The sequence below is a fragment of the Xenopus tropicalis genome, chromosome 9, assembly GCF_000004195.4.
Source record: "Xenopus tropicalis strain Nigerian chromosome 9, UCB_Xtro_10.0, whole genome shotgun sequence".
In the NCBI taxonomy this organism is placed as follows: domain Eukaryota; kingdom Metazoa; phylum Chordata; class Amphibia; order Anura; family Pipidae; genus Xenopus; species Xenopus tropicalis.
In genome coordinates, this window is record NC_030685.2 from 60,452,279 (window position 1) to 60,470,486 (window position 18,208).

General features: G+C 39.1%; 1 protein-coding gene across 26 annotated transcripts in view; it reads left to right on the forward strand.

The window, feature by feature from the left end:
* The first annotated feature begins 13,507 nt into the window (after positions 1 to 13,507).
* lrrfip1 (leucine rich repeat (in FLII) interacting protein 1) overlaps positions 13,508 to 18,208 on the forward strand; it is an 85,730-nt gene continuing 81,029 nt past the window's right edge. For 18 of the 26 annotated variants that reach the window (XM_012970994.3, XM_012970982.3, XM_012970992.3 and 15 more), the window contains exon 1: positions 13,509 to 14,101. In XM_012970994.3, the coding sequence (XP_012826448.2) occupies positions 14,012 to 14,101 (90 nt within the window). In that variant the 5' untranslated portion in view covers positions 13,509 to 14,011. Of the gene's footprint in view, positions 14,102 to 18,208 lie in introns of all 26 variants that reach the window. The other 8 variants (XM_012970975.3, XM_012970985.3, XM_012970980.3 and 5 more) reach the window with 3 other exon arrangements.

Below are 18,208 nucleotides of genomic sequence, written 5' to 3' on the forward strand. Positions count from 1 at the left end.
ACTTGTCTGCTGTTTGAAAGCATTTAAATTGGTTGCTATAGGTTACTAGACCTAGGGCAAACTTTGCACCTGCTCTTATATTACAACCTGTATGTAATGCTGGAGCACTGAATGAAAGTACAGGTGTGGGGCTGGTTGTCCAGAGTGCTCGGGACCTGGGGTCTTCTAGTTAAGGGATCTTTCTGTAATTTCTGTAAATTCTCCATACTAAAAAATAATGTAAACATTAAATAAACCCACTAGGATTGTTTTGTCTTGAATGAGGGATAATTTTATCTCAGTTTGGATCAAGTACAAGCTACTGTTTTATTAGCACAGAGTTAATGGTTAAAAATGGAGCCTATAGGATGTATAATTCCAAATTTTCTGGATAATGGGTTTCAGGATAACGGATAATATGAATTGTTGAACTATCCAAGTCAAAACGATTTATATAGAATGTTCTGTATAAGCATAAAGTATCAATGCATGAGAGACATATTTAGGGATCATTACAGCAAAGTATGGAACAAAAGGCATTTAGTATCTAATAGTATTAGTAGTATGATTAGTAGTATTCATAATTACATCAATGATTCCGTTGATGTAAGAATATAATGCTGAAGCCTGAAATAATATACTGATTATGTGAAAAGTGTGTCTATTCCACTTATAACATATTGATGATGAGGTGGTTCAGTGCACTAAAGTAGCGGCACAGGGAGCACATGTTTTGGTAGAGAATCCCTTGTTATTGATGGCTGGGCGCCTTTTAACATTTAACTGATGTTGTGCCATGGTGCACTGTGTGATGTCAATACAAAGTTTGCTTCATATCCACTGAAAATAATACTCAAATAGCTTTTGGTCATGTTTAATAGCAGTTTAATCCATCTGATCTTTTTAGATTAGAGATCAGATTTGTCACATATCATTTTTACTAAATACAGTGAGGCATACCAATACCACTTCCAGCCCACGGCTGAACTCATGGCCCGTGTCCAAGCAATGGTGAACACCAAAGTGTCCAATCCATTGATCCTATCACAATATTTATATACTCTATATTCCCTTAATGCACTTTGTGCAGTATAAGTTGTCATACAGGGCAAACAGTTGCCTATTTCTGTAATATGTAGTACTGAATGTGACAGACGTAAGTGAACTTACTTATTTATTATCAGAAAAACAGCGTAAGAATGATAGTATTACTTATTACATGTCTGTGGATCTCTTTTAGGGAATAAAACACCCACCTATATCTGGCCACATTCTTTACAACTTTTAGGGTCAGTTATGCCATATATTAAGGGATCTTTCCATAATTTGGATCACCCTACCAAAAGTCTGCAAAAATCATAGAAAACATAAAGTAAACTCAAAAGGATTGTTTAGCCACCAATATGGATTCATGCAGCTTAGTTAAAATTAGGTACATGGTACTGTTTTTTTATTACAGAAATCATTATTAAAAGTTAGAAACTAGTTAGAAATTAGAATGCAATTCTGAGCTTTCTGGATAATGGGTTTCCAGATAAGGGAAGTAAATTACTCTCTGTAAGCATAATGCTATGATACAAGAACGTAGACTTCTCTATTTTATTGATTTGCAATCTCAGAGATTCAGGGCTGATATATGATTATTCAAGCCTTCCAGCACAGGCAATCATAAAGAAAACCCTGTGTATGTAATGGAATGGAAATGGAAAGAAAAATGAGTAAAGCGTGAAAAGACTGGAGGAGAAATACAACTAAACAATAGGAAAATAAAAAAAAGATACAGAGATAAGCCAGAAAAACATGATAGGAAAAACAGAAAAATATGTAGGCAAGACAAAGAGAGGGAAGGTATGAAAAAACATGATGGTGGAATGCAAAAGATATGGAGCAGTTTTAGAGAAAAAAAAGGAGAAACCTCAATAATGAATGGAAATGAATACACTGGAGTGAATTTGGGATGACACAAAGGACCTCCTTAAGATTTGAAAGAAACAAAAGTTATGAGGGTAGGAGGGAGATAAAGAGAGATAAGAAGCAGAAGATGGATATATGTTAATATTGCACTGAGTGAAAGAAATCTCACAGGAAGAGGGAAAGGGATGGGGGATAGTGAGAGAATGAGAACATGTACAAGGGGAGACAAAATAAGATGCTAACTGTTGTTTTAGGAAAATGACCCTTTGCAATACTGTTAAAAGGAACATAAAGAATCTAATCTATAGTGCCAAATGGGACAGAGGAGCCTTAAACCAAATGTCAATTATATAAAAAAGTCAATGACAGGGCACCTTTGCTAATCCTCAGGTTTCTTTTTCTTCCCCTTCCAGATTACTTGGGGCCAGGCTGCCTTTTACCTGCAGACAGCGGGTACGTACAGAATAGAATGAAACTTGTGTGCGGCCTTATCTCTTGCCTGCTCCTGCTTTGCCTCGTAGTGCCTGAGACACAAAGCCGAGCACTGCAACCCTCGCTGGATATAAGGAGTGAGTATCCCTTGTGCAAGGTGGGAAGCTCTATCTTATTATTCATCTGTACGGAAGTGGAAACAAGTATGTAATATCCCAATTCTACTTCCTGAACCTCCCTATATGATGATCTACTCTGAGCTGTGGTGTTTTAGGAATACTAAAAACTTAAATTTTTTCATTCTTTCTTTTGTTGTATATATATATATATTTATGCAGAATGCTCGGGATCTGGGGTTTTCTGGATAATGGATCTTTTCATAAATTGGATCTCCATACCTTAAGTCTGCTATAAAAAAAAAAGTATAAACGTTGGTTTGCCTTCAGTAAGCATTAATTATATCTTAGTTTGAATCAAGGTCAAGGTACTGTTTTTTTATTACAGAGAAAAAGGAAATAAGTTTTAAAAAAATTATATGTTTGATTAAAATGTCTATGGGAGATAGCCTTCCGGTAATTCTGAGCTTTCTGTATAAAAGATTTCCAGATAATGGATTCCATACCTGTATATACAATACATATATATTCTTAATTTATATGAACACATGCTCTGCACATACTGTAGTAGCAATCATCATTTGGGTTGGGTAACCAGCCACTCTTAAAGAGAATCTTAAAGTGCACAGGACTTTACTGTTTATATTTACCAATAAACAATAAAGTGCTACTGGATATGAATATGAAACATTCATTTATGAGCCCCAGAACTGAAGTATGTATACAGACATTACCGTTAACAAGCGTGTAAGAGTTTCACTATGATACAATTTTCAATGTGAAATTAAATTCATTCTTCAGTGTCGGAGCATGGTAATGCATAATATTAGTTTCTTCATATTTAAATCAGTAATATCACTATAAAGAAGACAATATTTGTAGCCTTTATTTTAATCTCTTGCAGGCCTATACCCTAAAATGGCATCTGCAGCTCAAAGGAGGAGTGGTATGTTTGTGTGTGTGTCCATGCCTGCATACCATCGGGTGGTGAAAGTTTAGTTATTTACATATGTATCAGTGCACTCACAAAATAAGCCCTACACTTATTAGGTATGGTATATAGCACAAATGTAAACCTTTGAGTATTATTATACTATAGGCACATGCATGCAGTATAAATCCCATACCCTAACAAGACTGAGCCAGATATTAAGGACAACATGAATAAGTATGTTTTCTTATAGTTATGCTTATACATTACAATATAAACATATACTGCTATACATCATACACAATGCATTAGAGTGGTGACTTTCTAAGCAGCTGTTCTTCTTACTGTGGAAAAAATACTGTATGACTGTAGGGAATGCAGTGATATGAGACGCCACATAATTTAGTTCTTGACAAACTGCAACAAAATTTCAGAGCATTTTAATGACCAGGTTCAATGGTTAAAAGACATATGGAATTCCTTTGCAGCCAATTAGAGGATGGGGCATGTTGATCACGTCATTAGGCATTTTCTGCCTCCTCCATCCAACCTGTCTTTATATAACCTTCATTTACTTTCAGAATTAGTTAGGGGTTTATAGATAGGGCTCAAATTTTGTGCACTTTTAAAAATGTTCTTTATTTATAACAATATGTGGCAACTTCCCCTTCTGAGGAGTACACACAGGATATACAGGTATGGGACCTGGTATCAAGGATCTATGTCTACTAAAAAATGATTTAAAGGACACGTATAGAAGAACAAAAAACAAACCATCTAATCTTGTAGGCAATTATGAATAATATATGGTGCTGGTTTCACTTTGGTCTAAAAATTAATACTATTTGTAAAACTGGCCCCTTTATTGGCACTTCCTATAGATCCTCTCAGGTCCCTGTCTGTGTTTCAAATAAGGGGAGGGTGTGTTGTAAAGGACCCTGCCAGAAACACAGTAGGAAGTGAGTAGCCAATCACAGCCCTGCAGTTACACAAGCAAAGACACGCTCCTGTTCTACAGGGCAATGTGATGAGTGCCGCCCCCCCCCTGCACAGCCTGGGAATGGAGACAGCAAAAAGTGGAAAAGATGGGCAGGACTAGAGAAATTTTCAATAAATCAGCCCAAAACACTACTTTTTAAAGCACATTTCTCCTATATTAAGATGAGTACAATTCATTGCCACAATGTTGTTTTTCAATATGTCCCTTTTAACCTTAAAATAAACCCAGTAGAATTGTTTTTTTTGGCCTCTTGGTCAAGTAGTGTAGTCCAGCATCTGATAAATATGCTCCTAAAAATCCCATAGAAATGGATAAAGACGGTGGGATTTTACTATGGTGTGCTCTAATTTTATACTTTGATACTTGTTTACAACATCACAAAATGTATATAAGAAAGTTAGATGTATGGGTTAATCAGTGTTTCCTCTAACTTTTACCCATTGGTAAATATGCTTCTAAAAATCCCGTAGGAATGAATAGAACATGGGTGAGATTTTATGTATTAAGCTCTAAACTCACATTTTAATAAATTTGCCCCTAAGGGTATACATTGCATTTTTTATTTTAATGCATCAGCCATTATTTTTGTCTTTTACAAAAGGCATGAAGCTTATATTACAATTATTTAGTCAGTCTTGTTGTTTATGCCACATGATAAACAGATGCTCTTGAACGGCTAACATGATATATAGAATATTATATACTATATATATGACACGCCTTTGTTATCAGCTTGTTTTTCTCTGCCACAGATCCTGACATTGACCCTTCTTGGTACACAGGAAGAGGGATCCGTCCAGTCGGGCGCTTTGGAAGGAGAGGCACAGCCTGGGAGGATGCTCAGAAATCTCTATACAGACAGCTGGGCCAGGCCTGTATCCCAATAGAGGAAAGCACTGAACTGAGTGAGGAAAACTGAAACCTTCATCAGATGTACAACAATCTCATCCCATCCTCAATTCACGTTTACAATGTCTACCAGGAGGGGGTTAAACATCCTTCAACCTTCCCACTTCCCACAAGGATTGCTACTGTTGCATATTATGTGACATTAAAAAGACACCTTTTGGCTTGGCCCACCAGTCTTGATTTGATTTGTCTCATGCTGTAACATAAGCAATGATGAGGTATTTCATTAATGCCTTGCTCACACTACTGGATTTGATCTAATTTATTAACAAGTAGTCAGAAGGGTCAGATCACAGTATGCTACTGCAAGAATGTTAAAGCAAAGCAATTGATAGGTTAATAAGCCTAATAAACTATTATATCTATTCTTTCTGTTTAAGCATGTCTTTTCAGTATTCACAAAAAATTCTATAGATCTGCTAACTGTCTATGGTATAATTAGGAGAAACACATATATACCTTTGCTAACAAGCATAGAAATTCTCTTCCCTGTGCAGTTGTGCTTTGTAATGTAACCACTGTATGTCTACTCTATCCCAAACTCTTTATGGGTATATACACCCTCCCTAAAACATTACAAAGGAAATTTTCAACAATGCTTGTTTGCCAGTATTACACTAAAATCAGACTAATGCCCATGGCAACCATTTTATCAAACCAATAGTAGAGATTCAAGGGTAGACTGACCAGGCAGGAATCTCATCGGAAAATCCTCCTATATTACCTAGAGCTAAACTACAAAGGAGATTTTGTAGGATGGTGTCAGATTGACAGACTGCATCCAACAAGCTGGATGTAGTTGGATAGGTTAAAAATTAATGGGACTGATAGCAACATCTGATGTGTAAAGTACATAATAGTATTGCCATCCGTCACAACATGGCTGCATGCTGCATCCGACAAGATAAAATCTGATGTGTAAAGTACATAATAGTATTGCCATCCGTCACAACATGGCTGCATGCATGAGAACGCTGCATGCTGCAACTGCATCCGACAAAATAAAATCTGATGGTGTCTGAAAGACTTTTTTTTTTCATTAAAATACACTGACAGATGTAGATGTATTGCATTTGACTTACATTACAGCAGGAGGGTCAGATTTTGAAAGATAAAGTCACAAAATCTGATCAAAATCTTCTGTGTAGTTTAGCCCTTAGACAACTTGGAAACATTTTATTGTGCATTGTTTCTTTAATAGTCAGTATATGGTGTTGCTGGACAGTAGGTCCCATTTGTGCAGGGCTGTAGTCACTATATAGGCACTTGAGGTCCCATGCCCAGGGCAGCAGCTTTAGGCGAGGTGCTTATATGGTAAAAAAAAAATGTTGGGAAAAAAACTCCCCCGCACCTGCTGGATACTTGTTTATTAAATCTAGTGGTAGAGCTGGAGGCGGGGGGGGACTCGAATGTCGTTGTCAGCCCCACACTTCTGCACAGTCACCAATCAGGCTGGAGGGGTTGTGCAGGGGCTGAGATGTGTTGCATAGGGCGGTACCAGGCCATAACACACCACTGCATTGAGATGGAGCAACATTGATATGGAAGATCCTAAAATAAGTTCCTATATTTTGATAACCCAGAAGCTGTTTTTCTCCCAATCTTCATTTCTGTTCTTTTTCTTTGGGCATTTGTGCTTTCTTCCGCCTACACATCGCAACACAACAGTTTTCTCTTGACTCAGAGATCTTTTTTTACAATATAAAAATAAAAATAAAAATTTCTGACTTTGGAAATATTCTTGTGTGATGTTGTTTGTGCTACAAAGGTGACCATAACCCATCCTTCCTCTGCTGCACTATCATCCCTTCATATCACTCCACATCTAACCATGACCACTAGGCACCCCCATCACTCATCTGCTCGCTTCCTCACTTACCTGCATGAATGAATGAATGAACGAAAAGGTTAATTTAAAGTCCTAGAAGGAAATTTTCAATAACAAATAAATATATATATATATATGTGTATAAATGTATATATGTTAAAACATGTATATATATATATACATATGTTAAAACATATGTATATATGTTAAACACAAGAGCAGCACAATCAAAGTACCAAGTCTATGTAGTAAATATGCTGTACATCAAACTATTACTCAACTAATCCCTTATCTATCAAGAAGTATTTAGTGCAGAATACTACCAGAGAATGGGTGCATTATCTGATAATGCCAGCGTGTGATGTCCATAGCTTGTCACTAGTAGGGGTAGATTTATTAAAATGTGAGTTTAGAGCTTAATACATAAAAACTCACCCACGTTTATTAATTCCTATGGGATTTTTAGAAACTCACCAGTTGAATTTCTTAAAATGCCATGAATAGAACGTGGGTGAGTTTTTATGTATTAAGCTCAACTCATGTTTTGATAAATCTGCCCCTAGGTGTCACTAGCAGGCAATAAGCTCACATCATAACAGATAATACAAATGCTCAGAGATATATTTGGACCACCATCAGAAACACAAGGACTCATACCACAAGCATTACAAGTAGATCAGGCCTGTCACTATCATTTATTGGTAGATTTTTAGCCATTAATCACTGGCACAGGACTAAACTTGCTGAAGAAACGTTTACTTGTAATGCTTCTACAATAGATCTGATATGTTCTGTTGACTTATTCTGTTGGTGCTCGGTATACCTGTTTGGGGTTTTTCAGTATATTTACTCACCTTACTTTTTGAGAGATGATGATCCTTTATCAATACTGCAAATATATACAAGCCAGCAATTTCCACCAGTTACAGCAGTACCTGCCCCAGTGAAGTTTACCATCTTCTTATTATATTCACACAACACACATGTAACCCTATTCTGGCTAGTTTTTACCAGTACCGGCTAGTAGGTATGAGCACGTGCACATGTGACTCCAACACACAGGCTGGGCCTTCGCAAAACGGAAGAATTACACTTGAGAGGTGTTGCAGAACTACAACTCTCTACTGCCACAACGTGTATATAAGTAATTATGGACGCCAGAGGTTCTTTTGCATTGAACTAGAACTTGGTTTATTGATGGTACACAGCATATGCAGGGTTAATACTCACAGCTTTGAGGTAGAATAGCACATAAAGGTCAAATGCAGTTGCAGATAGCAGGAATAGTATGGCACCACTGTGGAGATAGGTATGGGGGATAGCCAGGAGTCCCAAAGGTAGTGTCTGCCTTATCTGGACCGGATCCCTACAGCGACGGTGGTTCAGGGGTTAATACAGCCTAAATCCTATGTCTGACACTGCGGTCCCTACAGTAAGGCAGCAGAGCCTTGGGTGTACTAAACCCTCTATAGTCTCCTATGTGGGAGCGTATAGCTGCTCATACTAAATAGCCCTGAACTAAGTCACACTCCTAAAGCGTGCTATAACAGAGTCTAACCTGCAAATTACTACACCTCATTCACGGGGTCCCTGATCCCCGACTTAGAATCACTAGATGGATTGGCTTCCTCTAGTGCACAGACTTCTGGGCCCAGTTGAGAACCCAGGCTCGATGTGCAACCTGTTCTGAAGGATAGGAATGCCAAAGAGGAAGTGCCCACACCCTGCAAATCACTATATTACAGTGTGCAGGAAGTGGTCATTCTAACTAAGGGCCAATAAGTGCATAATGACACATAACTAAAGTGGCAACATTACAATCTGCTCAGTAACAGCAGATAGCACAGTGTAGGGCTAAAGCCATAGGGAGCTTAGTTCCTATGGGTCCCTACACACACATACACACACCTTGATTTCTTCATCACCCAGTTAATCTGAATGTTGGAGGAAACCCACACAGGAGACCTGCCAACTCTCCTAAATATGGATGACTTCTGGGTCCCCAACGACATACAGTAAATAGTGATCTAGGTTCTAGGTGCAATGTGTTTGCTAAATGCATCAATAAAGAATTATCTATAAAAGTCTTCTGGTTAGAGCTATGTCTCCTTGTTTGTATTTATCTAGTGGGAAGGCAGTGTAGTGATATAAAGAATGGAAGAGGAGACAGAAATAGAGAGAGGCAGCTGAAAGGATGAGACAGCTGATACACAGAAACACTGGGCAGGTGGAGAGAGACAACTGTGAGACCAACACAACAGAAAACTCTCCTGGGATAATTAGTGGCTGTGCAAAAGGGACAAAAAAGCAGTCTAATAGGTGAGGCTCAAAAGAATACAAGATGTCTAGGTCGAGTGGTTACAAGTATTCAGGCAATCTAAGCTCTGTTTGTAGGGCAGAGACCAGCTACCTGCAGGGCAGGGTGCAAAGTGCAAAGAACATAGCAGATTGGACCATTTTGCTGCACTTTGCATCCTGTTTTGCGGGTAGTAAATGAACCTTAGTGTCTATATCAGATAACCTCTATGGTTTCCCTAAATGATTATTAAGCTGTGTGATTGCATATAGAGCTTTTTGTTTTTAAGTAGTCTTCCAGTATGATTAAAGTTCTGTATATGCGTAGGCATATATAATATTACGCCCGATATGAATTACTAAAAAATGAAGACTGGCTACAAATTGACATTCAGTTTCAATATCTAAATAGTCCGCTTGCAAAAAGAAATGTTTACACCAATATGGCTAATGTAAGACAAGCACTACCAAATGTAACTGTTCTACTGCGCTTGCCGCAATGCATCCTGGGACTTTTTGTGTTTGATGTCATGTTTTGTATGCTAAAATTAAAGGGAAACTATACCCCCAACCAATGTAGGTCTCTATAAATATATATTGCATAAACAAACTCATATGTAAAACCCTGCTTCATCTAAATAAACCATTTTTATAAAAATATACTTTTTTAGTAGAATGTGCCATTGGGTAATCCTAAATAGAAAACTGCCATCTTGAGAATTAAGGGCCGCCTCCTGGGATCATAGGATTCACAATGCACACAAACAAGCCAAGGCACACATACATGCTAGGTCCCATCAGCCAATTAATGGACAGAGGTCTGTCTTTTGCTTCAACACTTCCTGTTACAGTTAAAGCTGCATTATTTCTGGTCAAACTATATAGTTTTATATAGTTTTTGCTCTTTCCATAGAGGACAGCACCCCCCCCCACCCCCCGCAATGCAAAAAAATCTTTGGGAGGGGTCTGACCCACACTCAGCCAACAACCCCCTAACTCTGCTGCCCACACAGAGAAGAGAAGTGTAAGCCACAGGTGGAGCTGGAAGGGGAACCATACAGCAGACCTTGAGGCACAGGCCCCCCAATTCTTGCTGGTTTTACTCTATGGTAGTTACGCTATTTCAATGGAGATGCTTAGATAAACAGGGGTTTTTATAACTATTCCAATTACCCAATTTAAATGTATCCGCAAGTGTATGTGTAGTATTTAGTTTCTCAGAAATTAAATAAAAACACACATAAGAGTACATAAGTTAATATGTGAGACCTGCAGTATTGCTAAGTCCATTTTAAAATAGAAAGCTTCTACAACCATAGAAATAAATGGATATAGTATAATTCATGTGCCTATAGGAACACTGAAATGTATACTTTTAAAATAATATAGATATGATGCACTGATATATTGCATACAGAATAGTTGATAGTTATTCTAGATATGTAAGTACTTATGTCAGGAATAATCAGCCTGCAGTTCTCCAGCTGTTACTGAATTCCATCTCCCAGACTCCCATGGGTAGGGATCAACACTTTCCATGTACTCCCATTTCAGTTTGTGTGTGCTTTTCAAAAACTGGTCTAGCTCAGTATAATTGTAATGGTTTTTCAAGTTGTATTTGGTTTAAGCACCCTTGCATCAAGTCCCTATGAGTCAGTCACAGAGTCACTGTTTTAGTTAAAATACAGGTAAACTTACTTGGGACTGAGAACTTAACTTGGAATTCAGTCTTTGGTTTAGGACTATGTCCCACCAGGCATTTTCTCCATAAGTATATCTACACAAACAGGGTGGATTTCAGGGGAAAAAATGCATTCTTTGTAGAGTAACTTTCAGAGAGAAATTTTAATTTGTCTTTTTTAGTGTTGGTAGTGACATTGCTGCCTCAGCTAGAAGCAGACCCAGATGAATCTTGTGTTCCATATTATGGAAAGAAACCTAATCCTGACCCCAAGTCTCAAACATTCTAAATAATGGATGCCACTTGTATACACTTTTAAGTATAACTACCCCCAAGCTATCAACATTAAAATCTTCTGCCAACAATATTGTGATGTGTCCGGTTGTAGAGTGTAGTAAATCACATAAAATTAGATGTCTGAAACTGATGATACACCGTATACTGGTGAATCATGGGGAACTGTATAGTAGTGTAGTGTATGTGTAGTATTTAGTTTCTCTAGGCAAAAATCCTGGCCAGGATATCATCTTACTGGTTTACTGCTCTAATGGATAATTTCAACAGGTTTTAAGTAGAAAAAGATAACAAAGACTGTGTCATCAGATTGGAATTAAATGCTTTAATAAATTAGAAAATGAATCAATTCCACAATCTTACCTGACTTGCAGGGCCAAAACTAGGTGCAAGGTGCTAGTGGGGGGATGGGGGCAGTTCCCATTGGCAGCTAGAGAAGTTAGAAAGTGAGTTGACAGCCGGGATGCATGGGGTAGCAATGGCAGCAACAATAGGGGCAGCGAAGTAGAAAAAGGCAATGGTGGTGAAAACAGGGGTGGGGGAGTAGGGAGTGTAGGCGGGATGGCCGGTCACTGTGCCATGTAGTATTACCTTGGCCAGTAATATGACTTGGCTCAGCTCTGCTGACCCACTTTAGCCATTAGAGAGATGTAGGAATCTCATTCATTACTGTAGGAAGCTCTTGGTTTCAGTTATTCATTCCAAAGGGTGCGCTGTCAAATAGGGTATCTACAGTCTCAATTCTAAATTTCTATGTTAAGTTCTGATTGGATTAACAATATTCTGTAGTTGTTAGAGTGAAACAAGAAATTGCAGAAACTTGGTTTTGTTGAGCTCAGACTTGTTTTGCAGTAAATCAATTATTTTTTAAAAATGCAAATGTGCCAGTGTTTTGCCCACAACTGTGTATTAGGTAGGAGAGATTGAGTTAAGGTGTCTCTATCCTGTTTGTTTATTTCCCTCCCTAGGATTTTCACTGCATTGAATATGGAAAGAAAAGATCCAGGGTAATACTGGCTGCCCACATACATCCCATCCGTGCTGTTTCACACACTACAAGTGACTGCCTATTGTCATTGCTATGAGGGCATGCTCCTGTCAGCACTTACATGGGGTGAATTTTTACCCAAAATCCATTTAAATTCACCCTGAGGGAACAGTGACCTGTCTGACCATTATTTTTCGTTATTCCTCTGAATCCAGAAATGATGTACTGTATTTGGTACTTTATGCAGTTCCAACCCCACAATTAAAATCCCCAGAAAACATGACAGTACAAATGCAGTGTTTAATGCCCCAGAACACATAGCAGTATATGAACCAAAATTGCTCACTCATAAGCATCCAGTCGTCTGAACTACATGCCCTATATTCACACTCTAATATTATTGTTTCTGATGCTTTAAAAGGAAAATAATCGGGTAGAAGAAGAATATTGTGCCAAAGCCCCAGGAAGCACAGACCAGAACTGTGTGAAATTGTAAATAATAAATTGAACTATAATTTTTTCACCCTCCAGAACATTTAATAACTCGAACTGCTGAGCAGAACAGCTCTGTACTGAGAGATAAGTTAACACTTAGGCTGATGTCCCACACAGAGATAGATCTCTGCTACCGTTGGCAACTAATTTCTCCTAAATATCTTACCACCAGCAACAAAGGGAATTGACGGTGGAAAGGCCACGCATTGATTCGGCTTTCCAAAGTCGTCGAAGATGCCTGCAAGAGGAAACTTTACACAACTTTAGAAAACCGAAGCAATGCCGTAGGCCTTTCCACCGGCGATTCCCTTTGTTGCTGGTGGAAAGGCATTTAGGAGAGATTAGTCGCCTGCAATAGCAGAGATCTATCGTGGGCGACTAATCTCTGTGTGGGTCATCAGCCCTATTTAAAAATCAATGAAGGCTGTTTCTTGCTGCATATGTATTGGCTATTTGGGGACAGGGTTTCCTAAAATATATACAGTATGGGTGACATAGGGCAGGTATAAATCTGTATCTCTATAAACACCATGCTTATCAGCCTTCTTTCTTTGACTTCTGCTCCAGTTGGAGTGAGCTGCAGAGCTTGAGGAGAGGAGGGGTGAGAGGGAGAGGAGGGGAGCACCCTGCAGGGAGGAAGAACATCTGACACATTTCCTCTTGCAGTGCCCATGCATGAAGCAGGCTGTCTGACTCATAGAAGCAGAGAGAGAGAGGAACAGCCACACAGTAACAAGAGGATACACACTGTGTAACTAGGGGACCTGTAGGGCATCTGCATTCAGAGCTGAGCCAGGGTACCTAAGATCTGAGCGGATGCATTGTAACAAGGAGAGGGAGGTACATATATTTACTGCAGCAGTAGATACTCCATAACCTAAACGTTAGGGACCAGGTGGCCAGGCAGCAGGGAAAGAAAGAAAATACCCCACTACCAGTCATACCGCTGGGCACTTACAAAGCTCAGAGCAGCAGAGATAGATACATACCCGGAGCAGCAAGTCCTATCTAGGTGGGCGTAGAGGATTCTGTTTCACCACCATCCCTTCATCTCTAAGACAAGCAGTGGGAGTCTCTCTGTGGGAGTCTGGATGAGGATACAGGGCTAAGAAACCCCCTTTCACTCACCATTCACTACTCTGGGAGAAGATGGGCACCCAAGGACCTGGAAGGAAAAGACACCCCAATCAGGAGAGGCTTTCTGCTGAGGATCAAGCCCTGAATCAGATTGCACGAGAGGTAAGTGAGGCATCAGACCCTATGCTTATATACAGCTTTTAATGTTCTACTGACATAATGTCATACAGAATGTTATTAATATTATTCTCTATTTATATAGCACCAACTTGTTCTGAAGTGCTTTAAATAAATAAATATATATATATAGTCTAAGGCCCCTTGGGACATGGCCACTAAATGCGTTTCCCAGCATGTATCCTCTAATCCTGCAGTTTGTCTAGGGTGATGGGAACTGTAGTCTAACAGCTGAACAATGGCAAGTACATGTATTATCTTACTATTCCTGACAAATCAAGTACCTGATTGTAGCAAACTGATCAGTGTGTGATACTGACATTCTGCTTCTTGGGGTTCTTTCCGCTTTAGACATCTATAATTCCTTGCCCCCAAAAACCCAACCAACACTTCTTGACTAGTGGTATGAGGATAGAAAATCTACTTGGGCAACTGGGAGGAAGTTGCCATACAACAATGGTAGCTGAGTTACAAGTTGGTGAGTGTGGATATGTTTGTTCCAAAAGGGAGCAAGTGCCATATGCCATTATTTTTTGTTTCCACTAGAAATAGATAAAAACAGTGTTGGGGGATTCACTTGCCAATGCAATTAACTCCCTGCATGCCAGCAGCTGCCTCACCATTTGCAGGCCTTTTGTGACAGGCTTGAGTCAGGGGGAAGGAATAATGAATGACCCAGGCCTGACAAGTGACATGCTGGGCATAGAGTCTCTCAGCTGTTGTGTCAACTGGTGCTGGTGAAGCAGATAGTCTGGGTCTTCTGTCCTCTTTAACCATTAAGCATAACATTGTTTCTACTGGCAGGGGTGTAACAATAGGGGAAGCAGAACCTGTGACACCCTTGTTACACCCTTGGACCCCAGGATTCAGAGAACCCAGTGGGACCTCTAGAGATGCACATTTTCAGTATATGTTATTATTTCCTTGGCATTTGGGAGGTTATTATTTCCTTGGCATCAGAGTAGTTACTCACCTCTAAAATTGGCCATGATGCAGGATAAAGTTTCTTCTTTATTAGAGGTGGAAAGGAAGTACACAATAATTCATACCCCTTACACACACACACACTACGGGCCTTCCAAAAGTATAATACAATTTTCTGCTTTATAAGACTCCATGGCCTTTTTTCAGAGCTGGGCTCCCATCCCCTCTCTCTGTCATCTACTATGTATAAATGTATTGTATTTTTAGTTCTTGTTGTGACCCAACTGTAATCTAGAGTAATGCTTATGCAGACTGGGACTGGGTATTAGAAAGGGCAGCCAGCTCCCAGAGACATAGCATTTGTGCCTAAAATAGCCTTCCCTGTAATGCCAGTTCCAGCCTCAACCATCGGTTAAGCCAGGTGGCATGAGAAAGAGTTGAAAAAGAGAAGGGTGCGTTCATACAGTGTTTTAAATGCCCTGTGAGCACATATTCTGGAACCTGAGCCATGACAGCCCATGTGTGCTATGCTAGGGATAATTGGCAGGTTTTGGGGGCACAGGATGATAAAGTATATATGGATAGAACGTACCTATTGTAAGCAACTCTTTTTGTGACTGTCACTGTAAGGCTCAATGTGATTGGCTGCACCTCAAAGTGTCACCTTGCAGGCAGTACCTGTATTTCTCATGATAAAAGCTGAACATAGGCCAATGGTGTATTGTCCAGTAAATACAGCCTTTGGTTTTCAGGGTGCACGTTTTTAGGGGGTGACAATTATCTGTCTACTGTATAGATAGGACTTCATGTGAAGGTTTACCTTTTAGCCCTGGACCAAAGAAAAATGGGAACATGGCAATGGCTCTCCATCTTGAATTATATAAATTATTGATTTACACTTTGTAGCCTATCAGTCGGGTGGCTGAAAACTGTAGTTTAATAACACCTAGAGGGACCCATAGATTGAAAGCAACAGATGCATACTGCAAATATATTATTTAACAATATCATAATAAATGATTTGGAAACATACAAAGCACATGTCTGGTCAACGTTCCCTCATTTGTTGGAGATCTAGGACACATACCTGCCTAAAATTGTCTCAGGGTGTGCAGCACATATTAGCCACACATTGGCTCAATTTAAAAGATAGCTGGATGTTCTCAATGACGTTTAAACTGGTATCTTGTATAATCCAACCAGATCTAGCTGCATAGTGGGACTTAACTATGATGCATCCTCAGCCGGCAATCATACCAAGCATTCTGGGATGTGGAATACTTGTCTCTCTTCTGCCAACTTCTAGTGGCCCATCCTTGTTTGACTGAATGCACACATTCAACATTGTCTGACTACTAAGTAATGATACCCACTGTGTTATATCCCCATACTATATCTTGCAGCCTGTCACAAAGGCACCATTTTCATGACCCAAATGTATAAATATCTGTGCAGGTATAGTCTGTTCTAATTATTAGTTTGGCTGACCATCCACAGTTTCATTATGGCAACCTAACCACTGATATCCTGATTCAGTGTATGGGTGGGGTCTTATAGGCCTTGAACTGAACAGGCCCATGCTCCCTGGCATTAATATTAGGTCTGGGTCCAATAGCTTAACCCATAAAATGCCAACTAAAAGCCATAACTTGCTACAGACTAATACCATACATGCTTCAAAGGACAAAGATAGGTAAATTTACAGGGGGGGTGCCAATGCTCGGCCACTCCCACAACCTCTCTGTGCCATGCCAAGCCCCACAAGTGATAGGCCGCTGTTTGTTTATATACTTGCGTTTGCCCCATCCCCTCTTGTATTTTTTATTTCGAACATCACTATTAAGAAGTTTACTTGGACTTTGTAACTTGCATTAAAGGCAATTAAGGTAATATTTTACACTGCAGCCAGGTAGTACATTACTTTTTATACAGAGTGAACCCTTAACTTTTTAAAGGGGACCTGTCCCTCAGACATAATAAAAATCCTTTTTCAAATTAAACATAACACCCAAATTCTTTTTTATATTTAGATATCCAAACCCATTATAAAGGCATTTAAAAATCCCAGCTGTCAATCATATATCGCTAGAGGAGGGGCAGACAATAACTTTAGCTTTCCGTTCAGCACTCCCTAGATGTCACTGCACATCTCACTTTCCCCTCCCTCCTCTCCATCTAATTTGTAGCCAGCGCATGGGTATCAGGTCCCCCATTCTGGCACATACACAAGATTTTGGCCTGATACAAAGCTTGCCTTAATAACAGTGTTCACAAAATGGCGGCTGCCTGCTTCCTGTGATTGAGTAATTCCAAGACGGAAGGAAACAAGATTTATATTATTTATATAGCGTAAGTGAAGTTTATTTTGCTCAGCTAATAATATAGAAAATAATTTTAAGTTATTTCATAGGGTGACAGGTCCCCTTTAAAGCAAGCCCCACCTGGCCAAAAAGTAAAATAACATTCCAGTGTTTCTTAACTTTCCTTTCTGAGGTTCCATGCTTGAAATCTTGTTCACCTTAAAATTCCTGCTGAGTTATTGACATTGTTTTATTTTGCAACTCTCCATAAAACTGGAGAATCATAGTCAAGCTACTTTTGGTTGCCAGGGTTTGTGACCCCAACTACAGAACAGAATTTTCAGTTTCAAAAAAAAAAAAAAAAAATTCAGAATAGGAATTCTAATAACTAAACAATATACAGAATAAAAAATAAAGATGACCTTAAAGGTTGCTTAGAATAAGTCTATTTATAGCATACTAAAATTATATGTAGATGTGATCTTTCCCTTTAAGTGTGGGTGTTAGCCTTACGGTGTGATCCATTTTTCAACCCTGACCCATATCTTTGGTATCCCTGCTTTAGAAACCTGGCAGGCAAGAATGGGGTTTTCACAATAGTATCCCTGAACAGTTCCTTTTTTATATGCTGTTTTGCAGTCATGCAAGCACTAAATTCTAAATATCCATTCCATATTTGGTATAAAGTGTATGGTACAGCTGTTTCATTTGTATGATTTAGAACTTTCTGAAACAAGCTGATCTACTTGCAGACGGTGTATACACACACACACACACACACACACACACACACACACACACACACACACACACACACACAAGGCTCATATATGAATATGTATAATTGTATTTATGTATGACAAGCAAT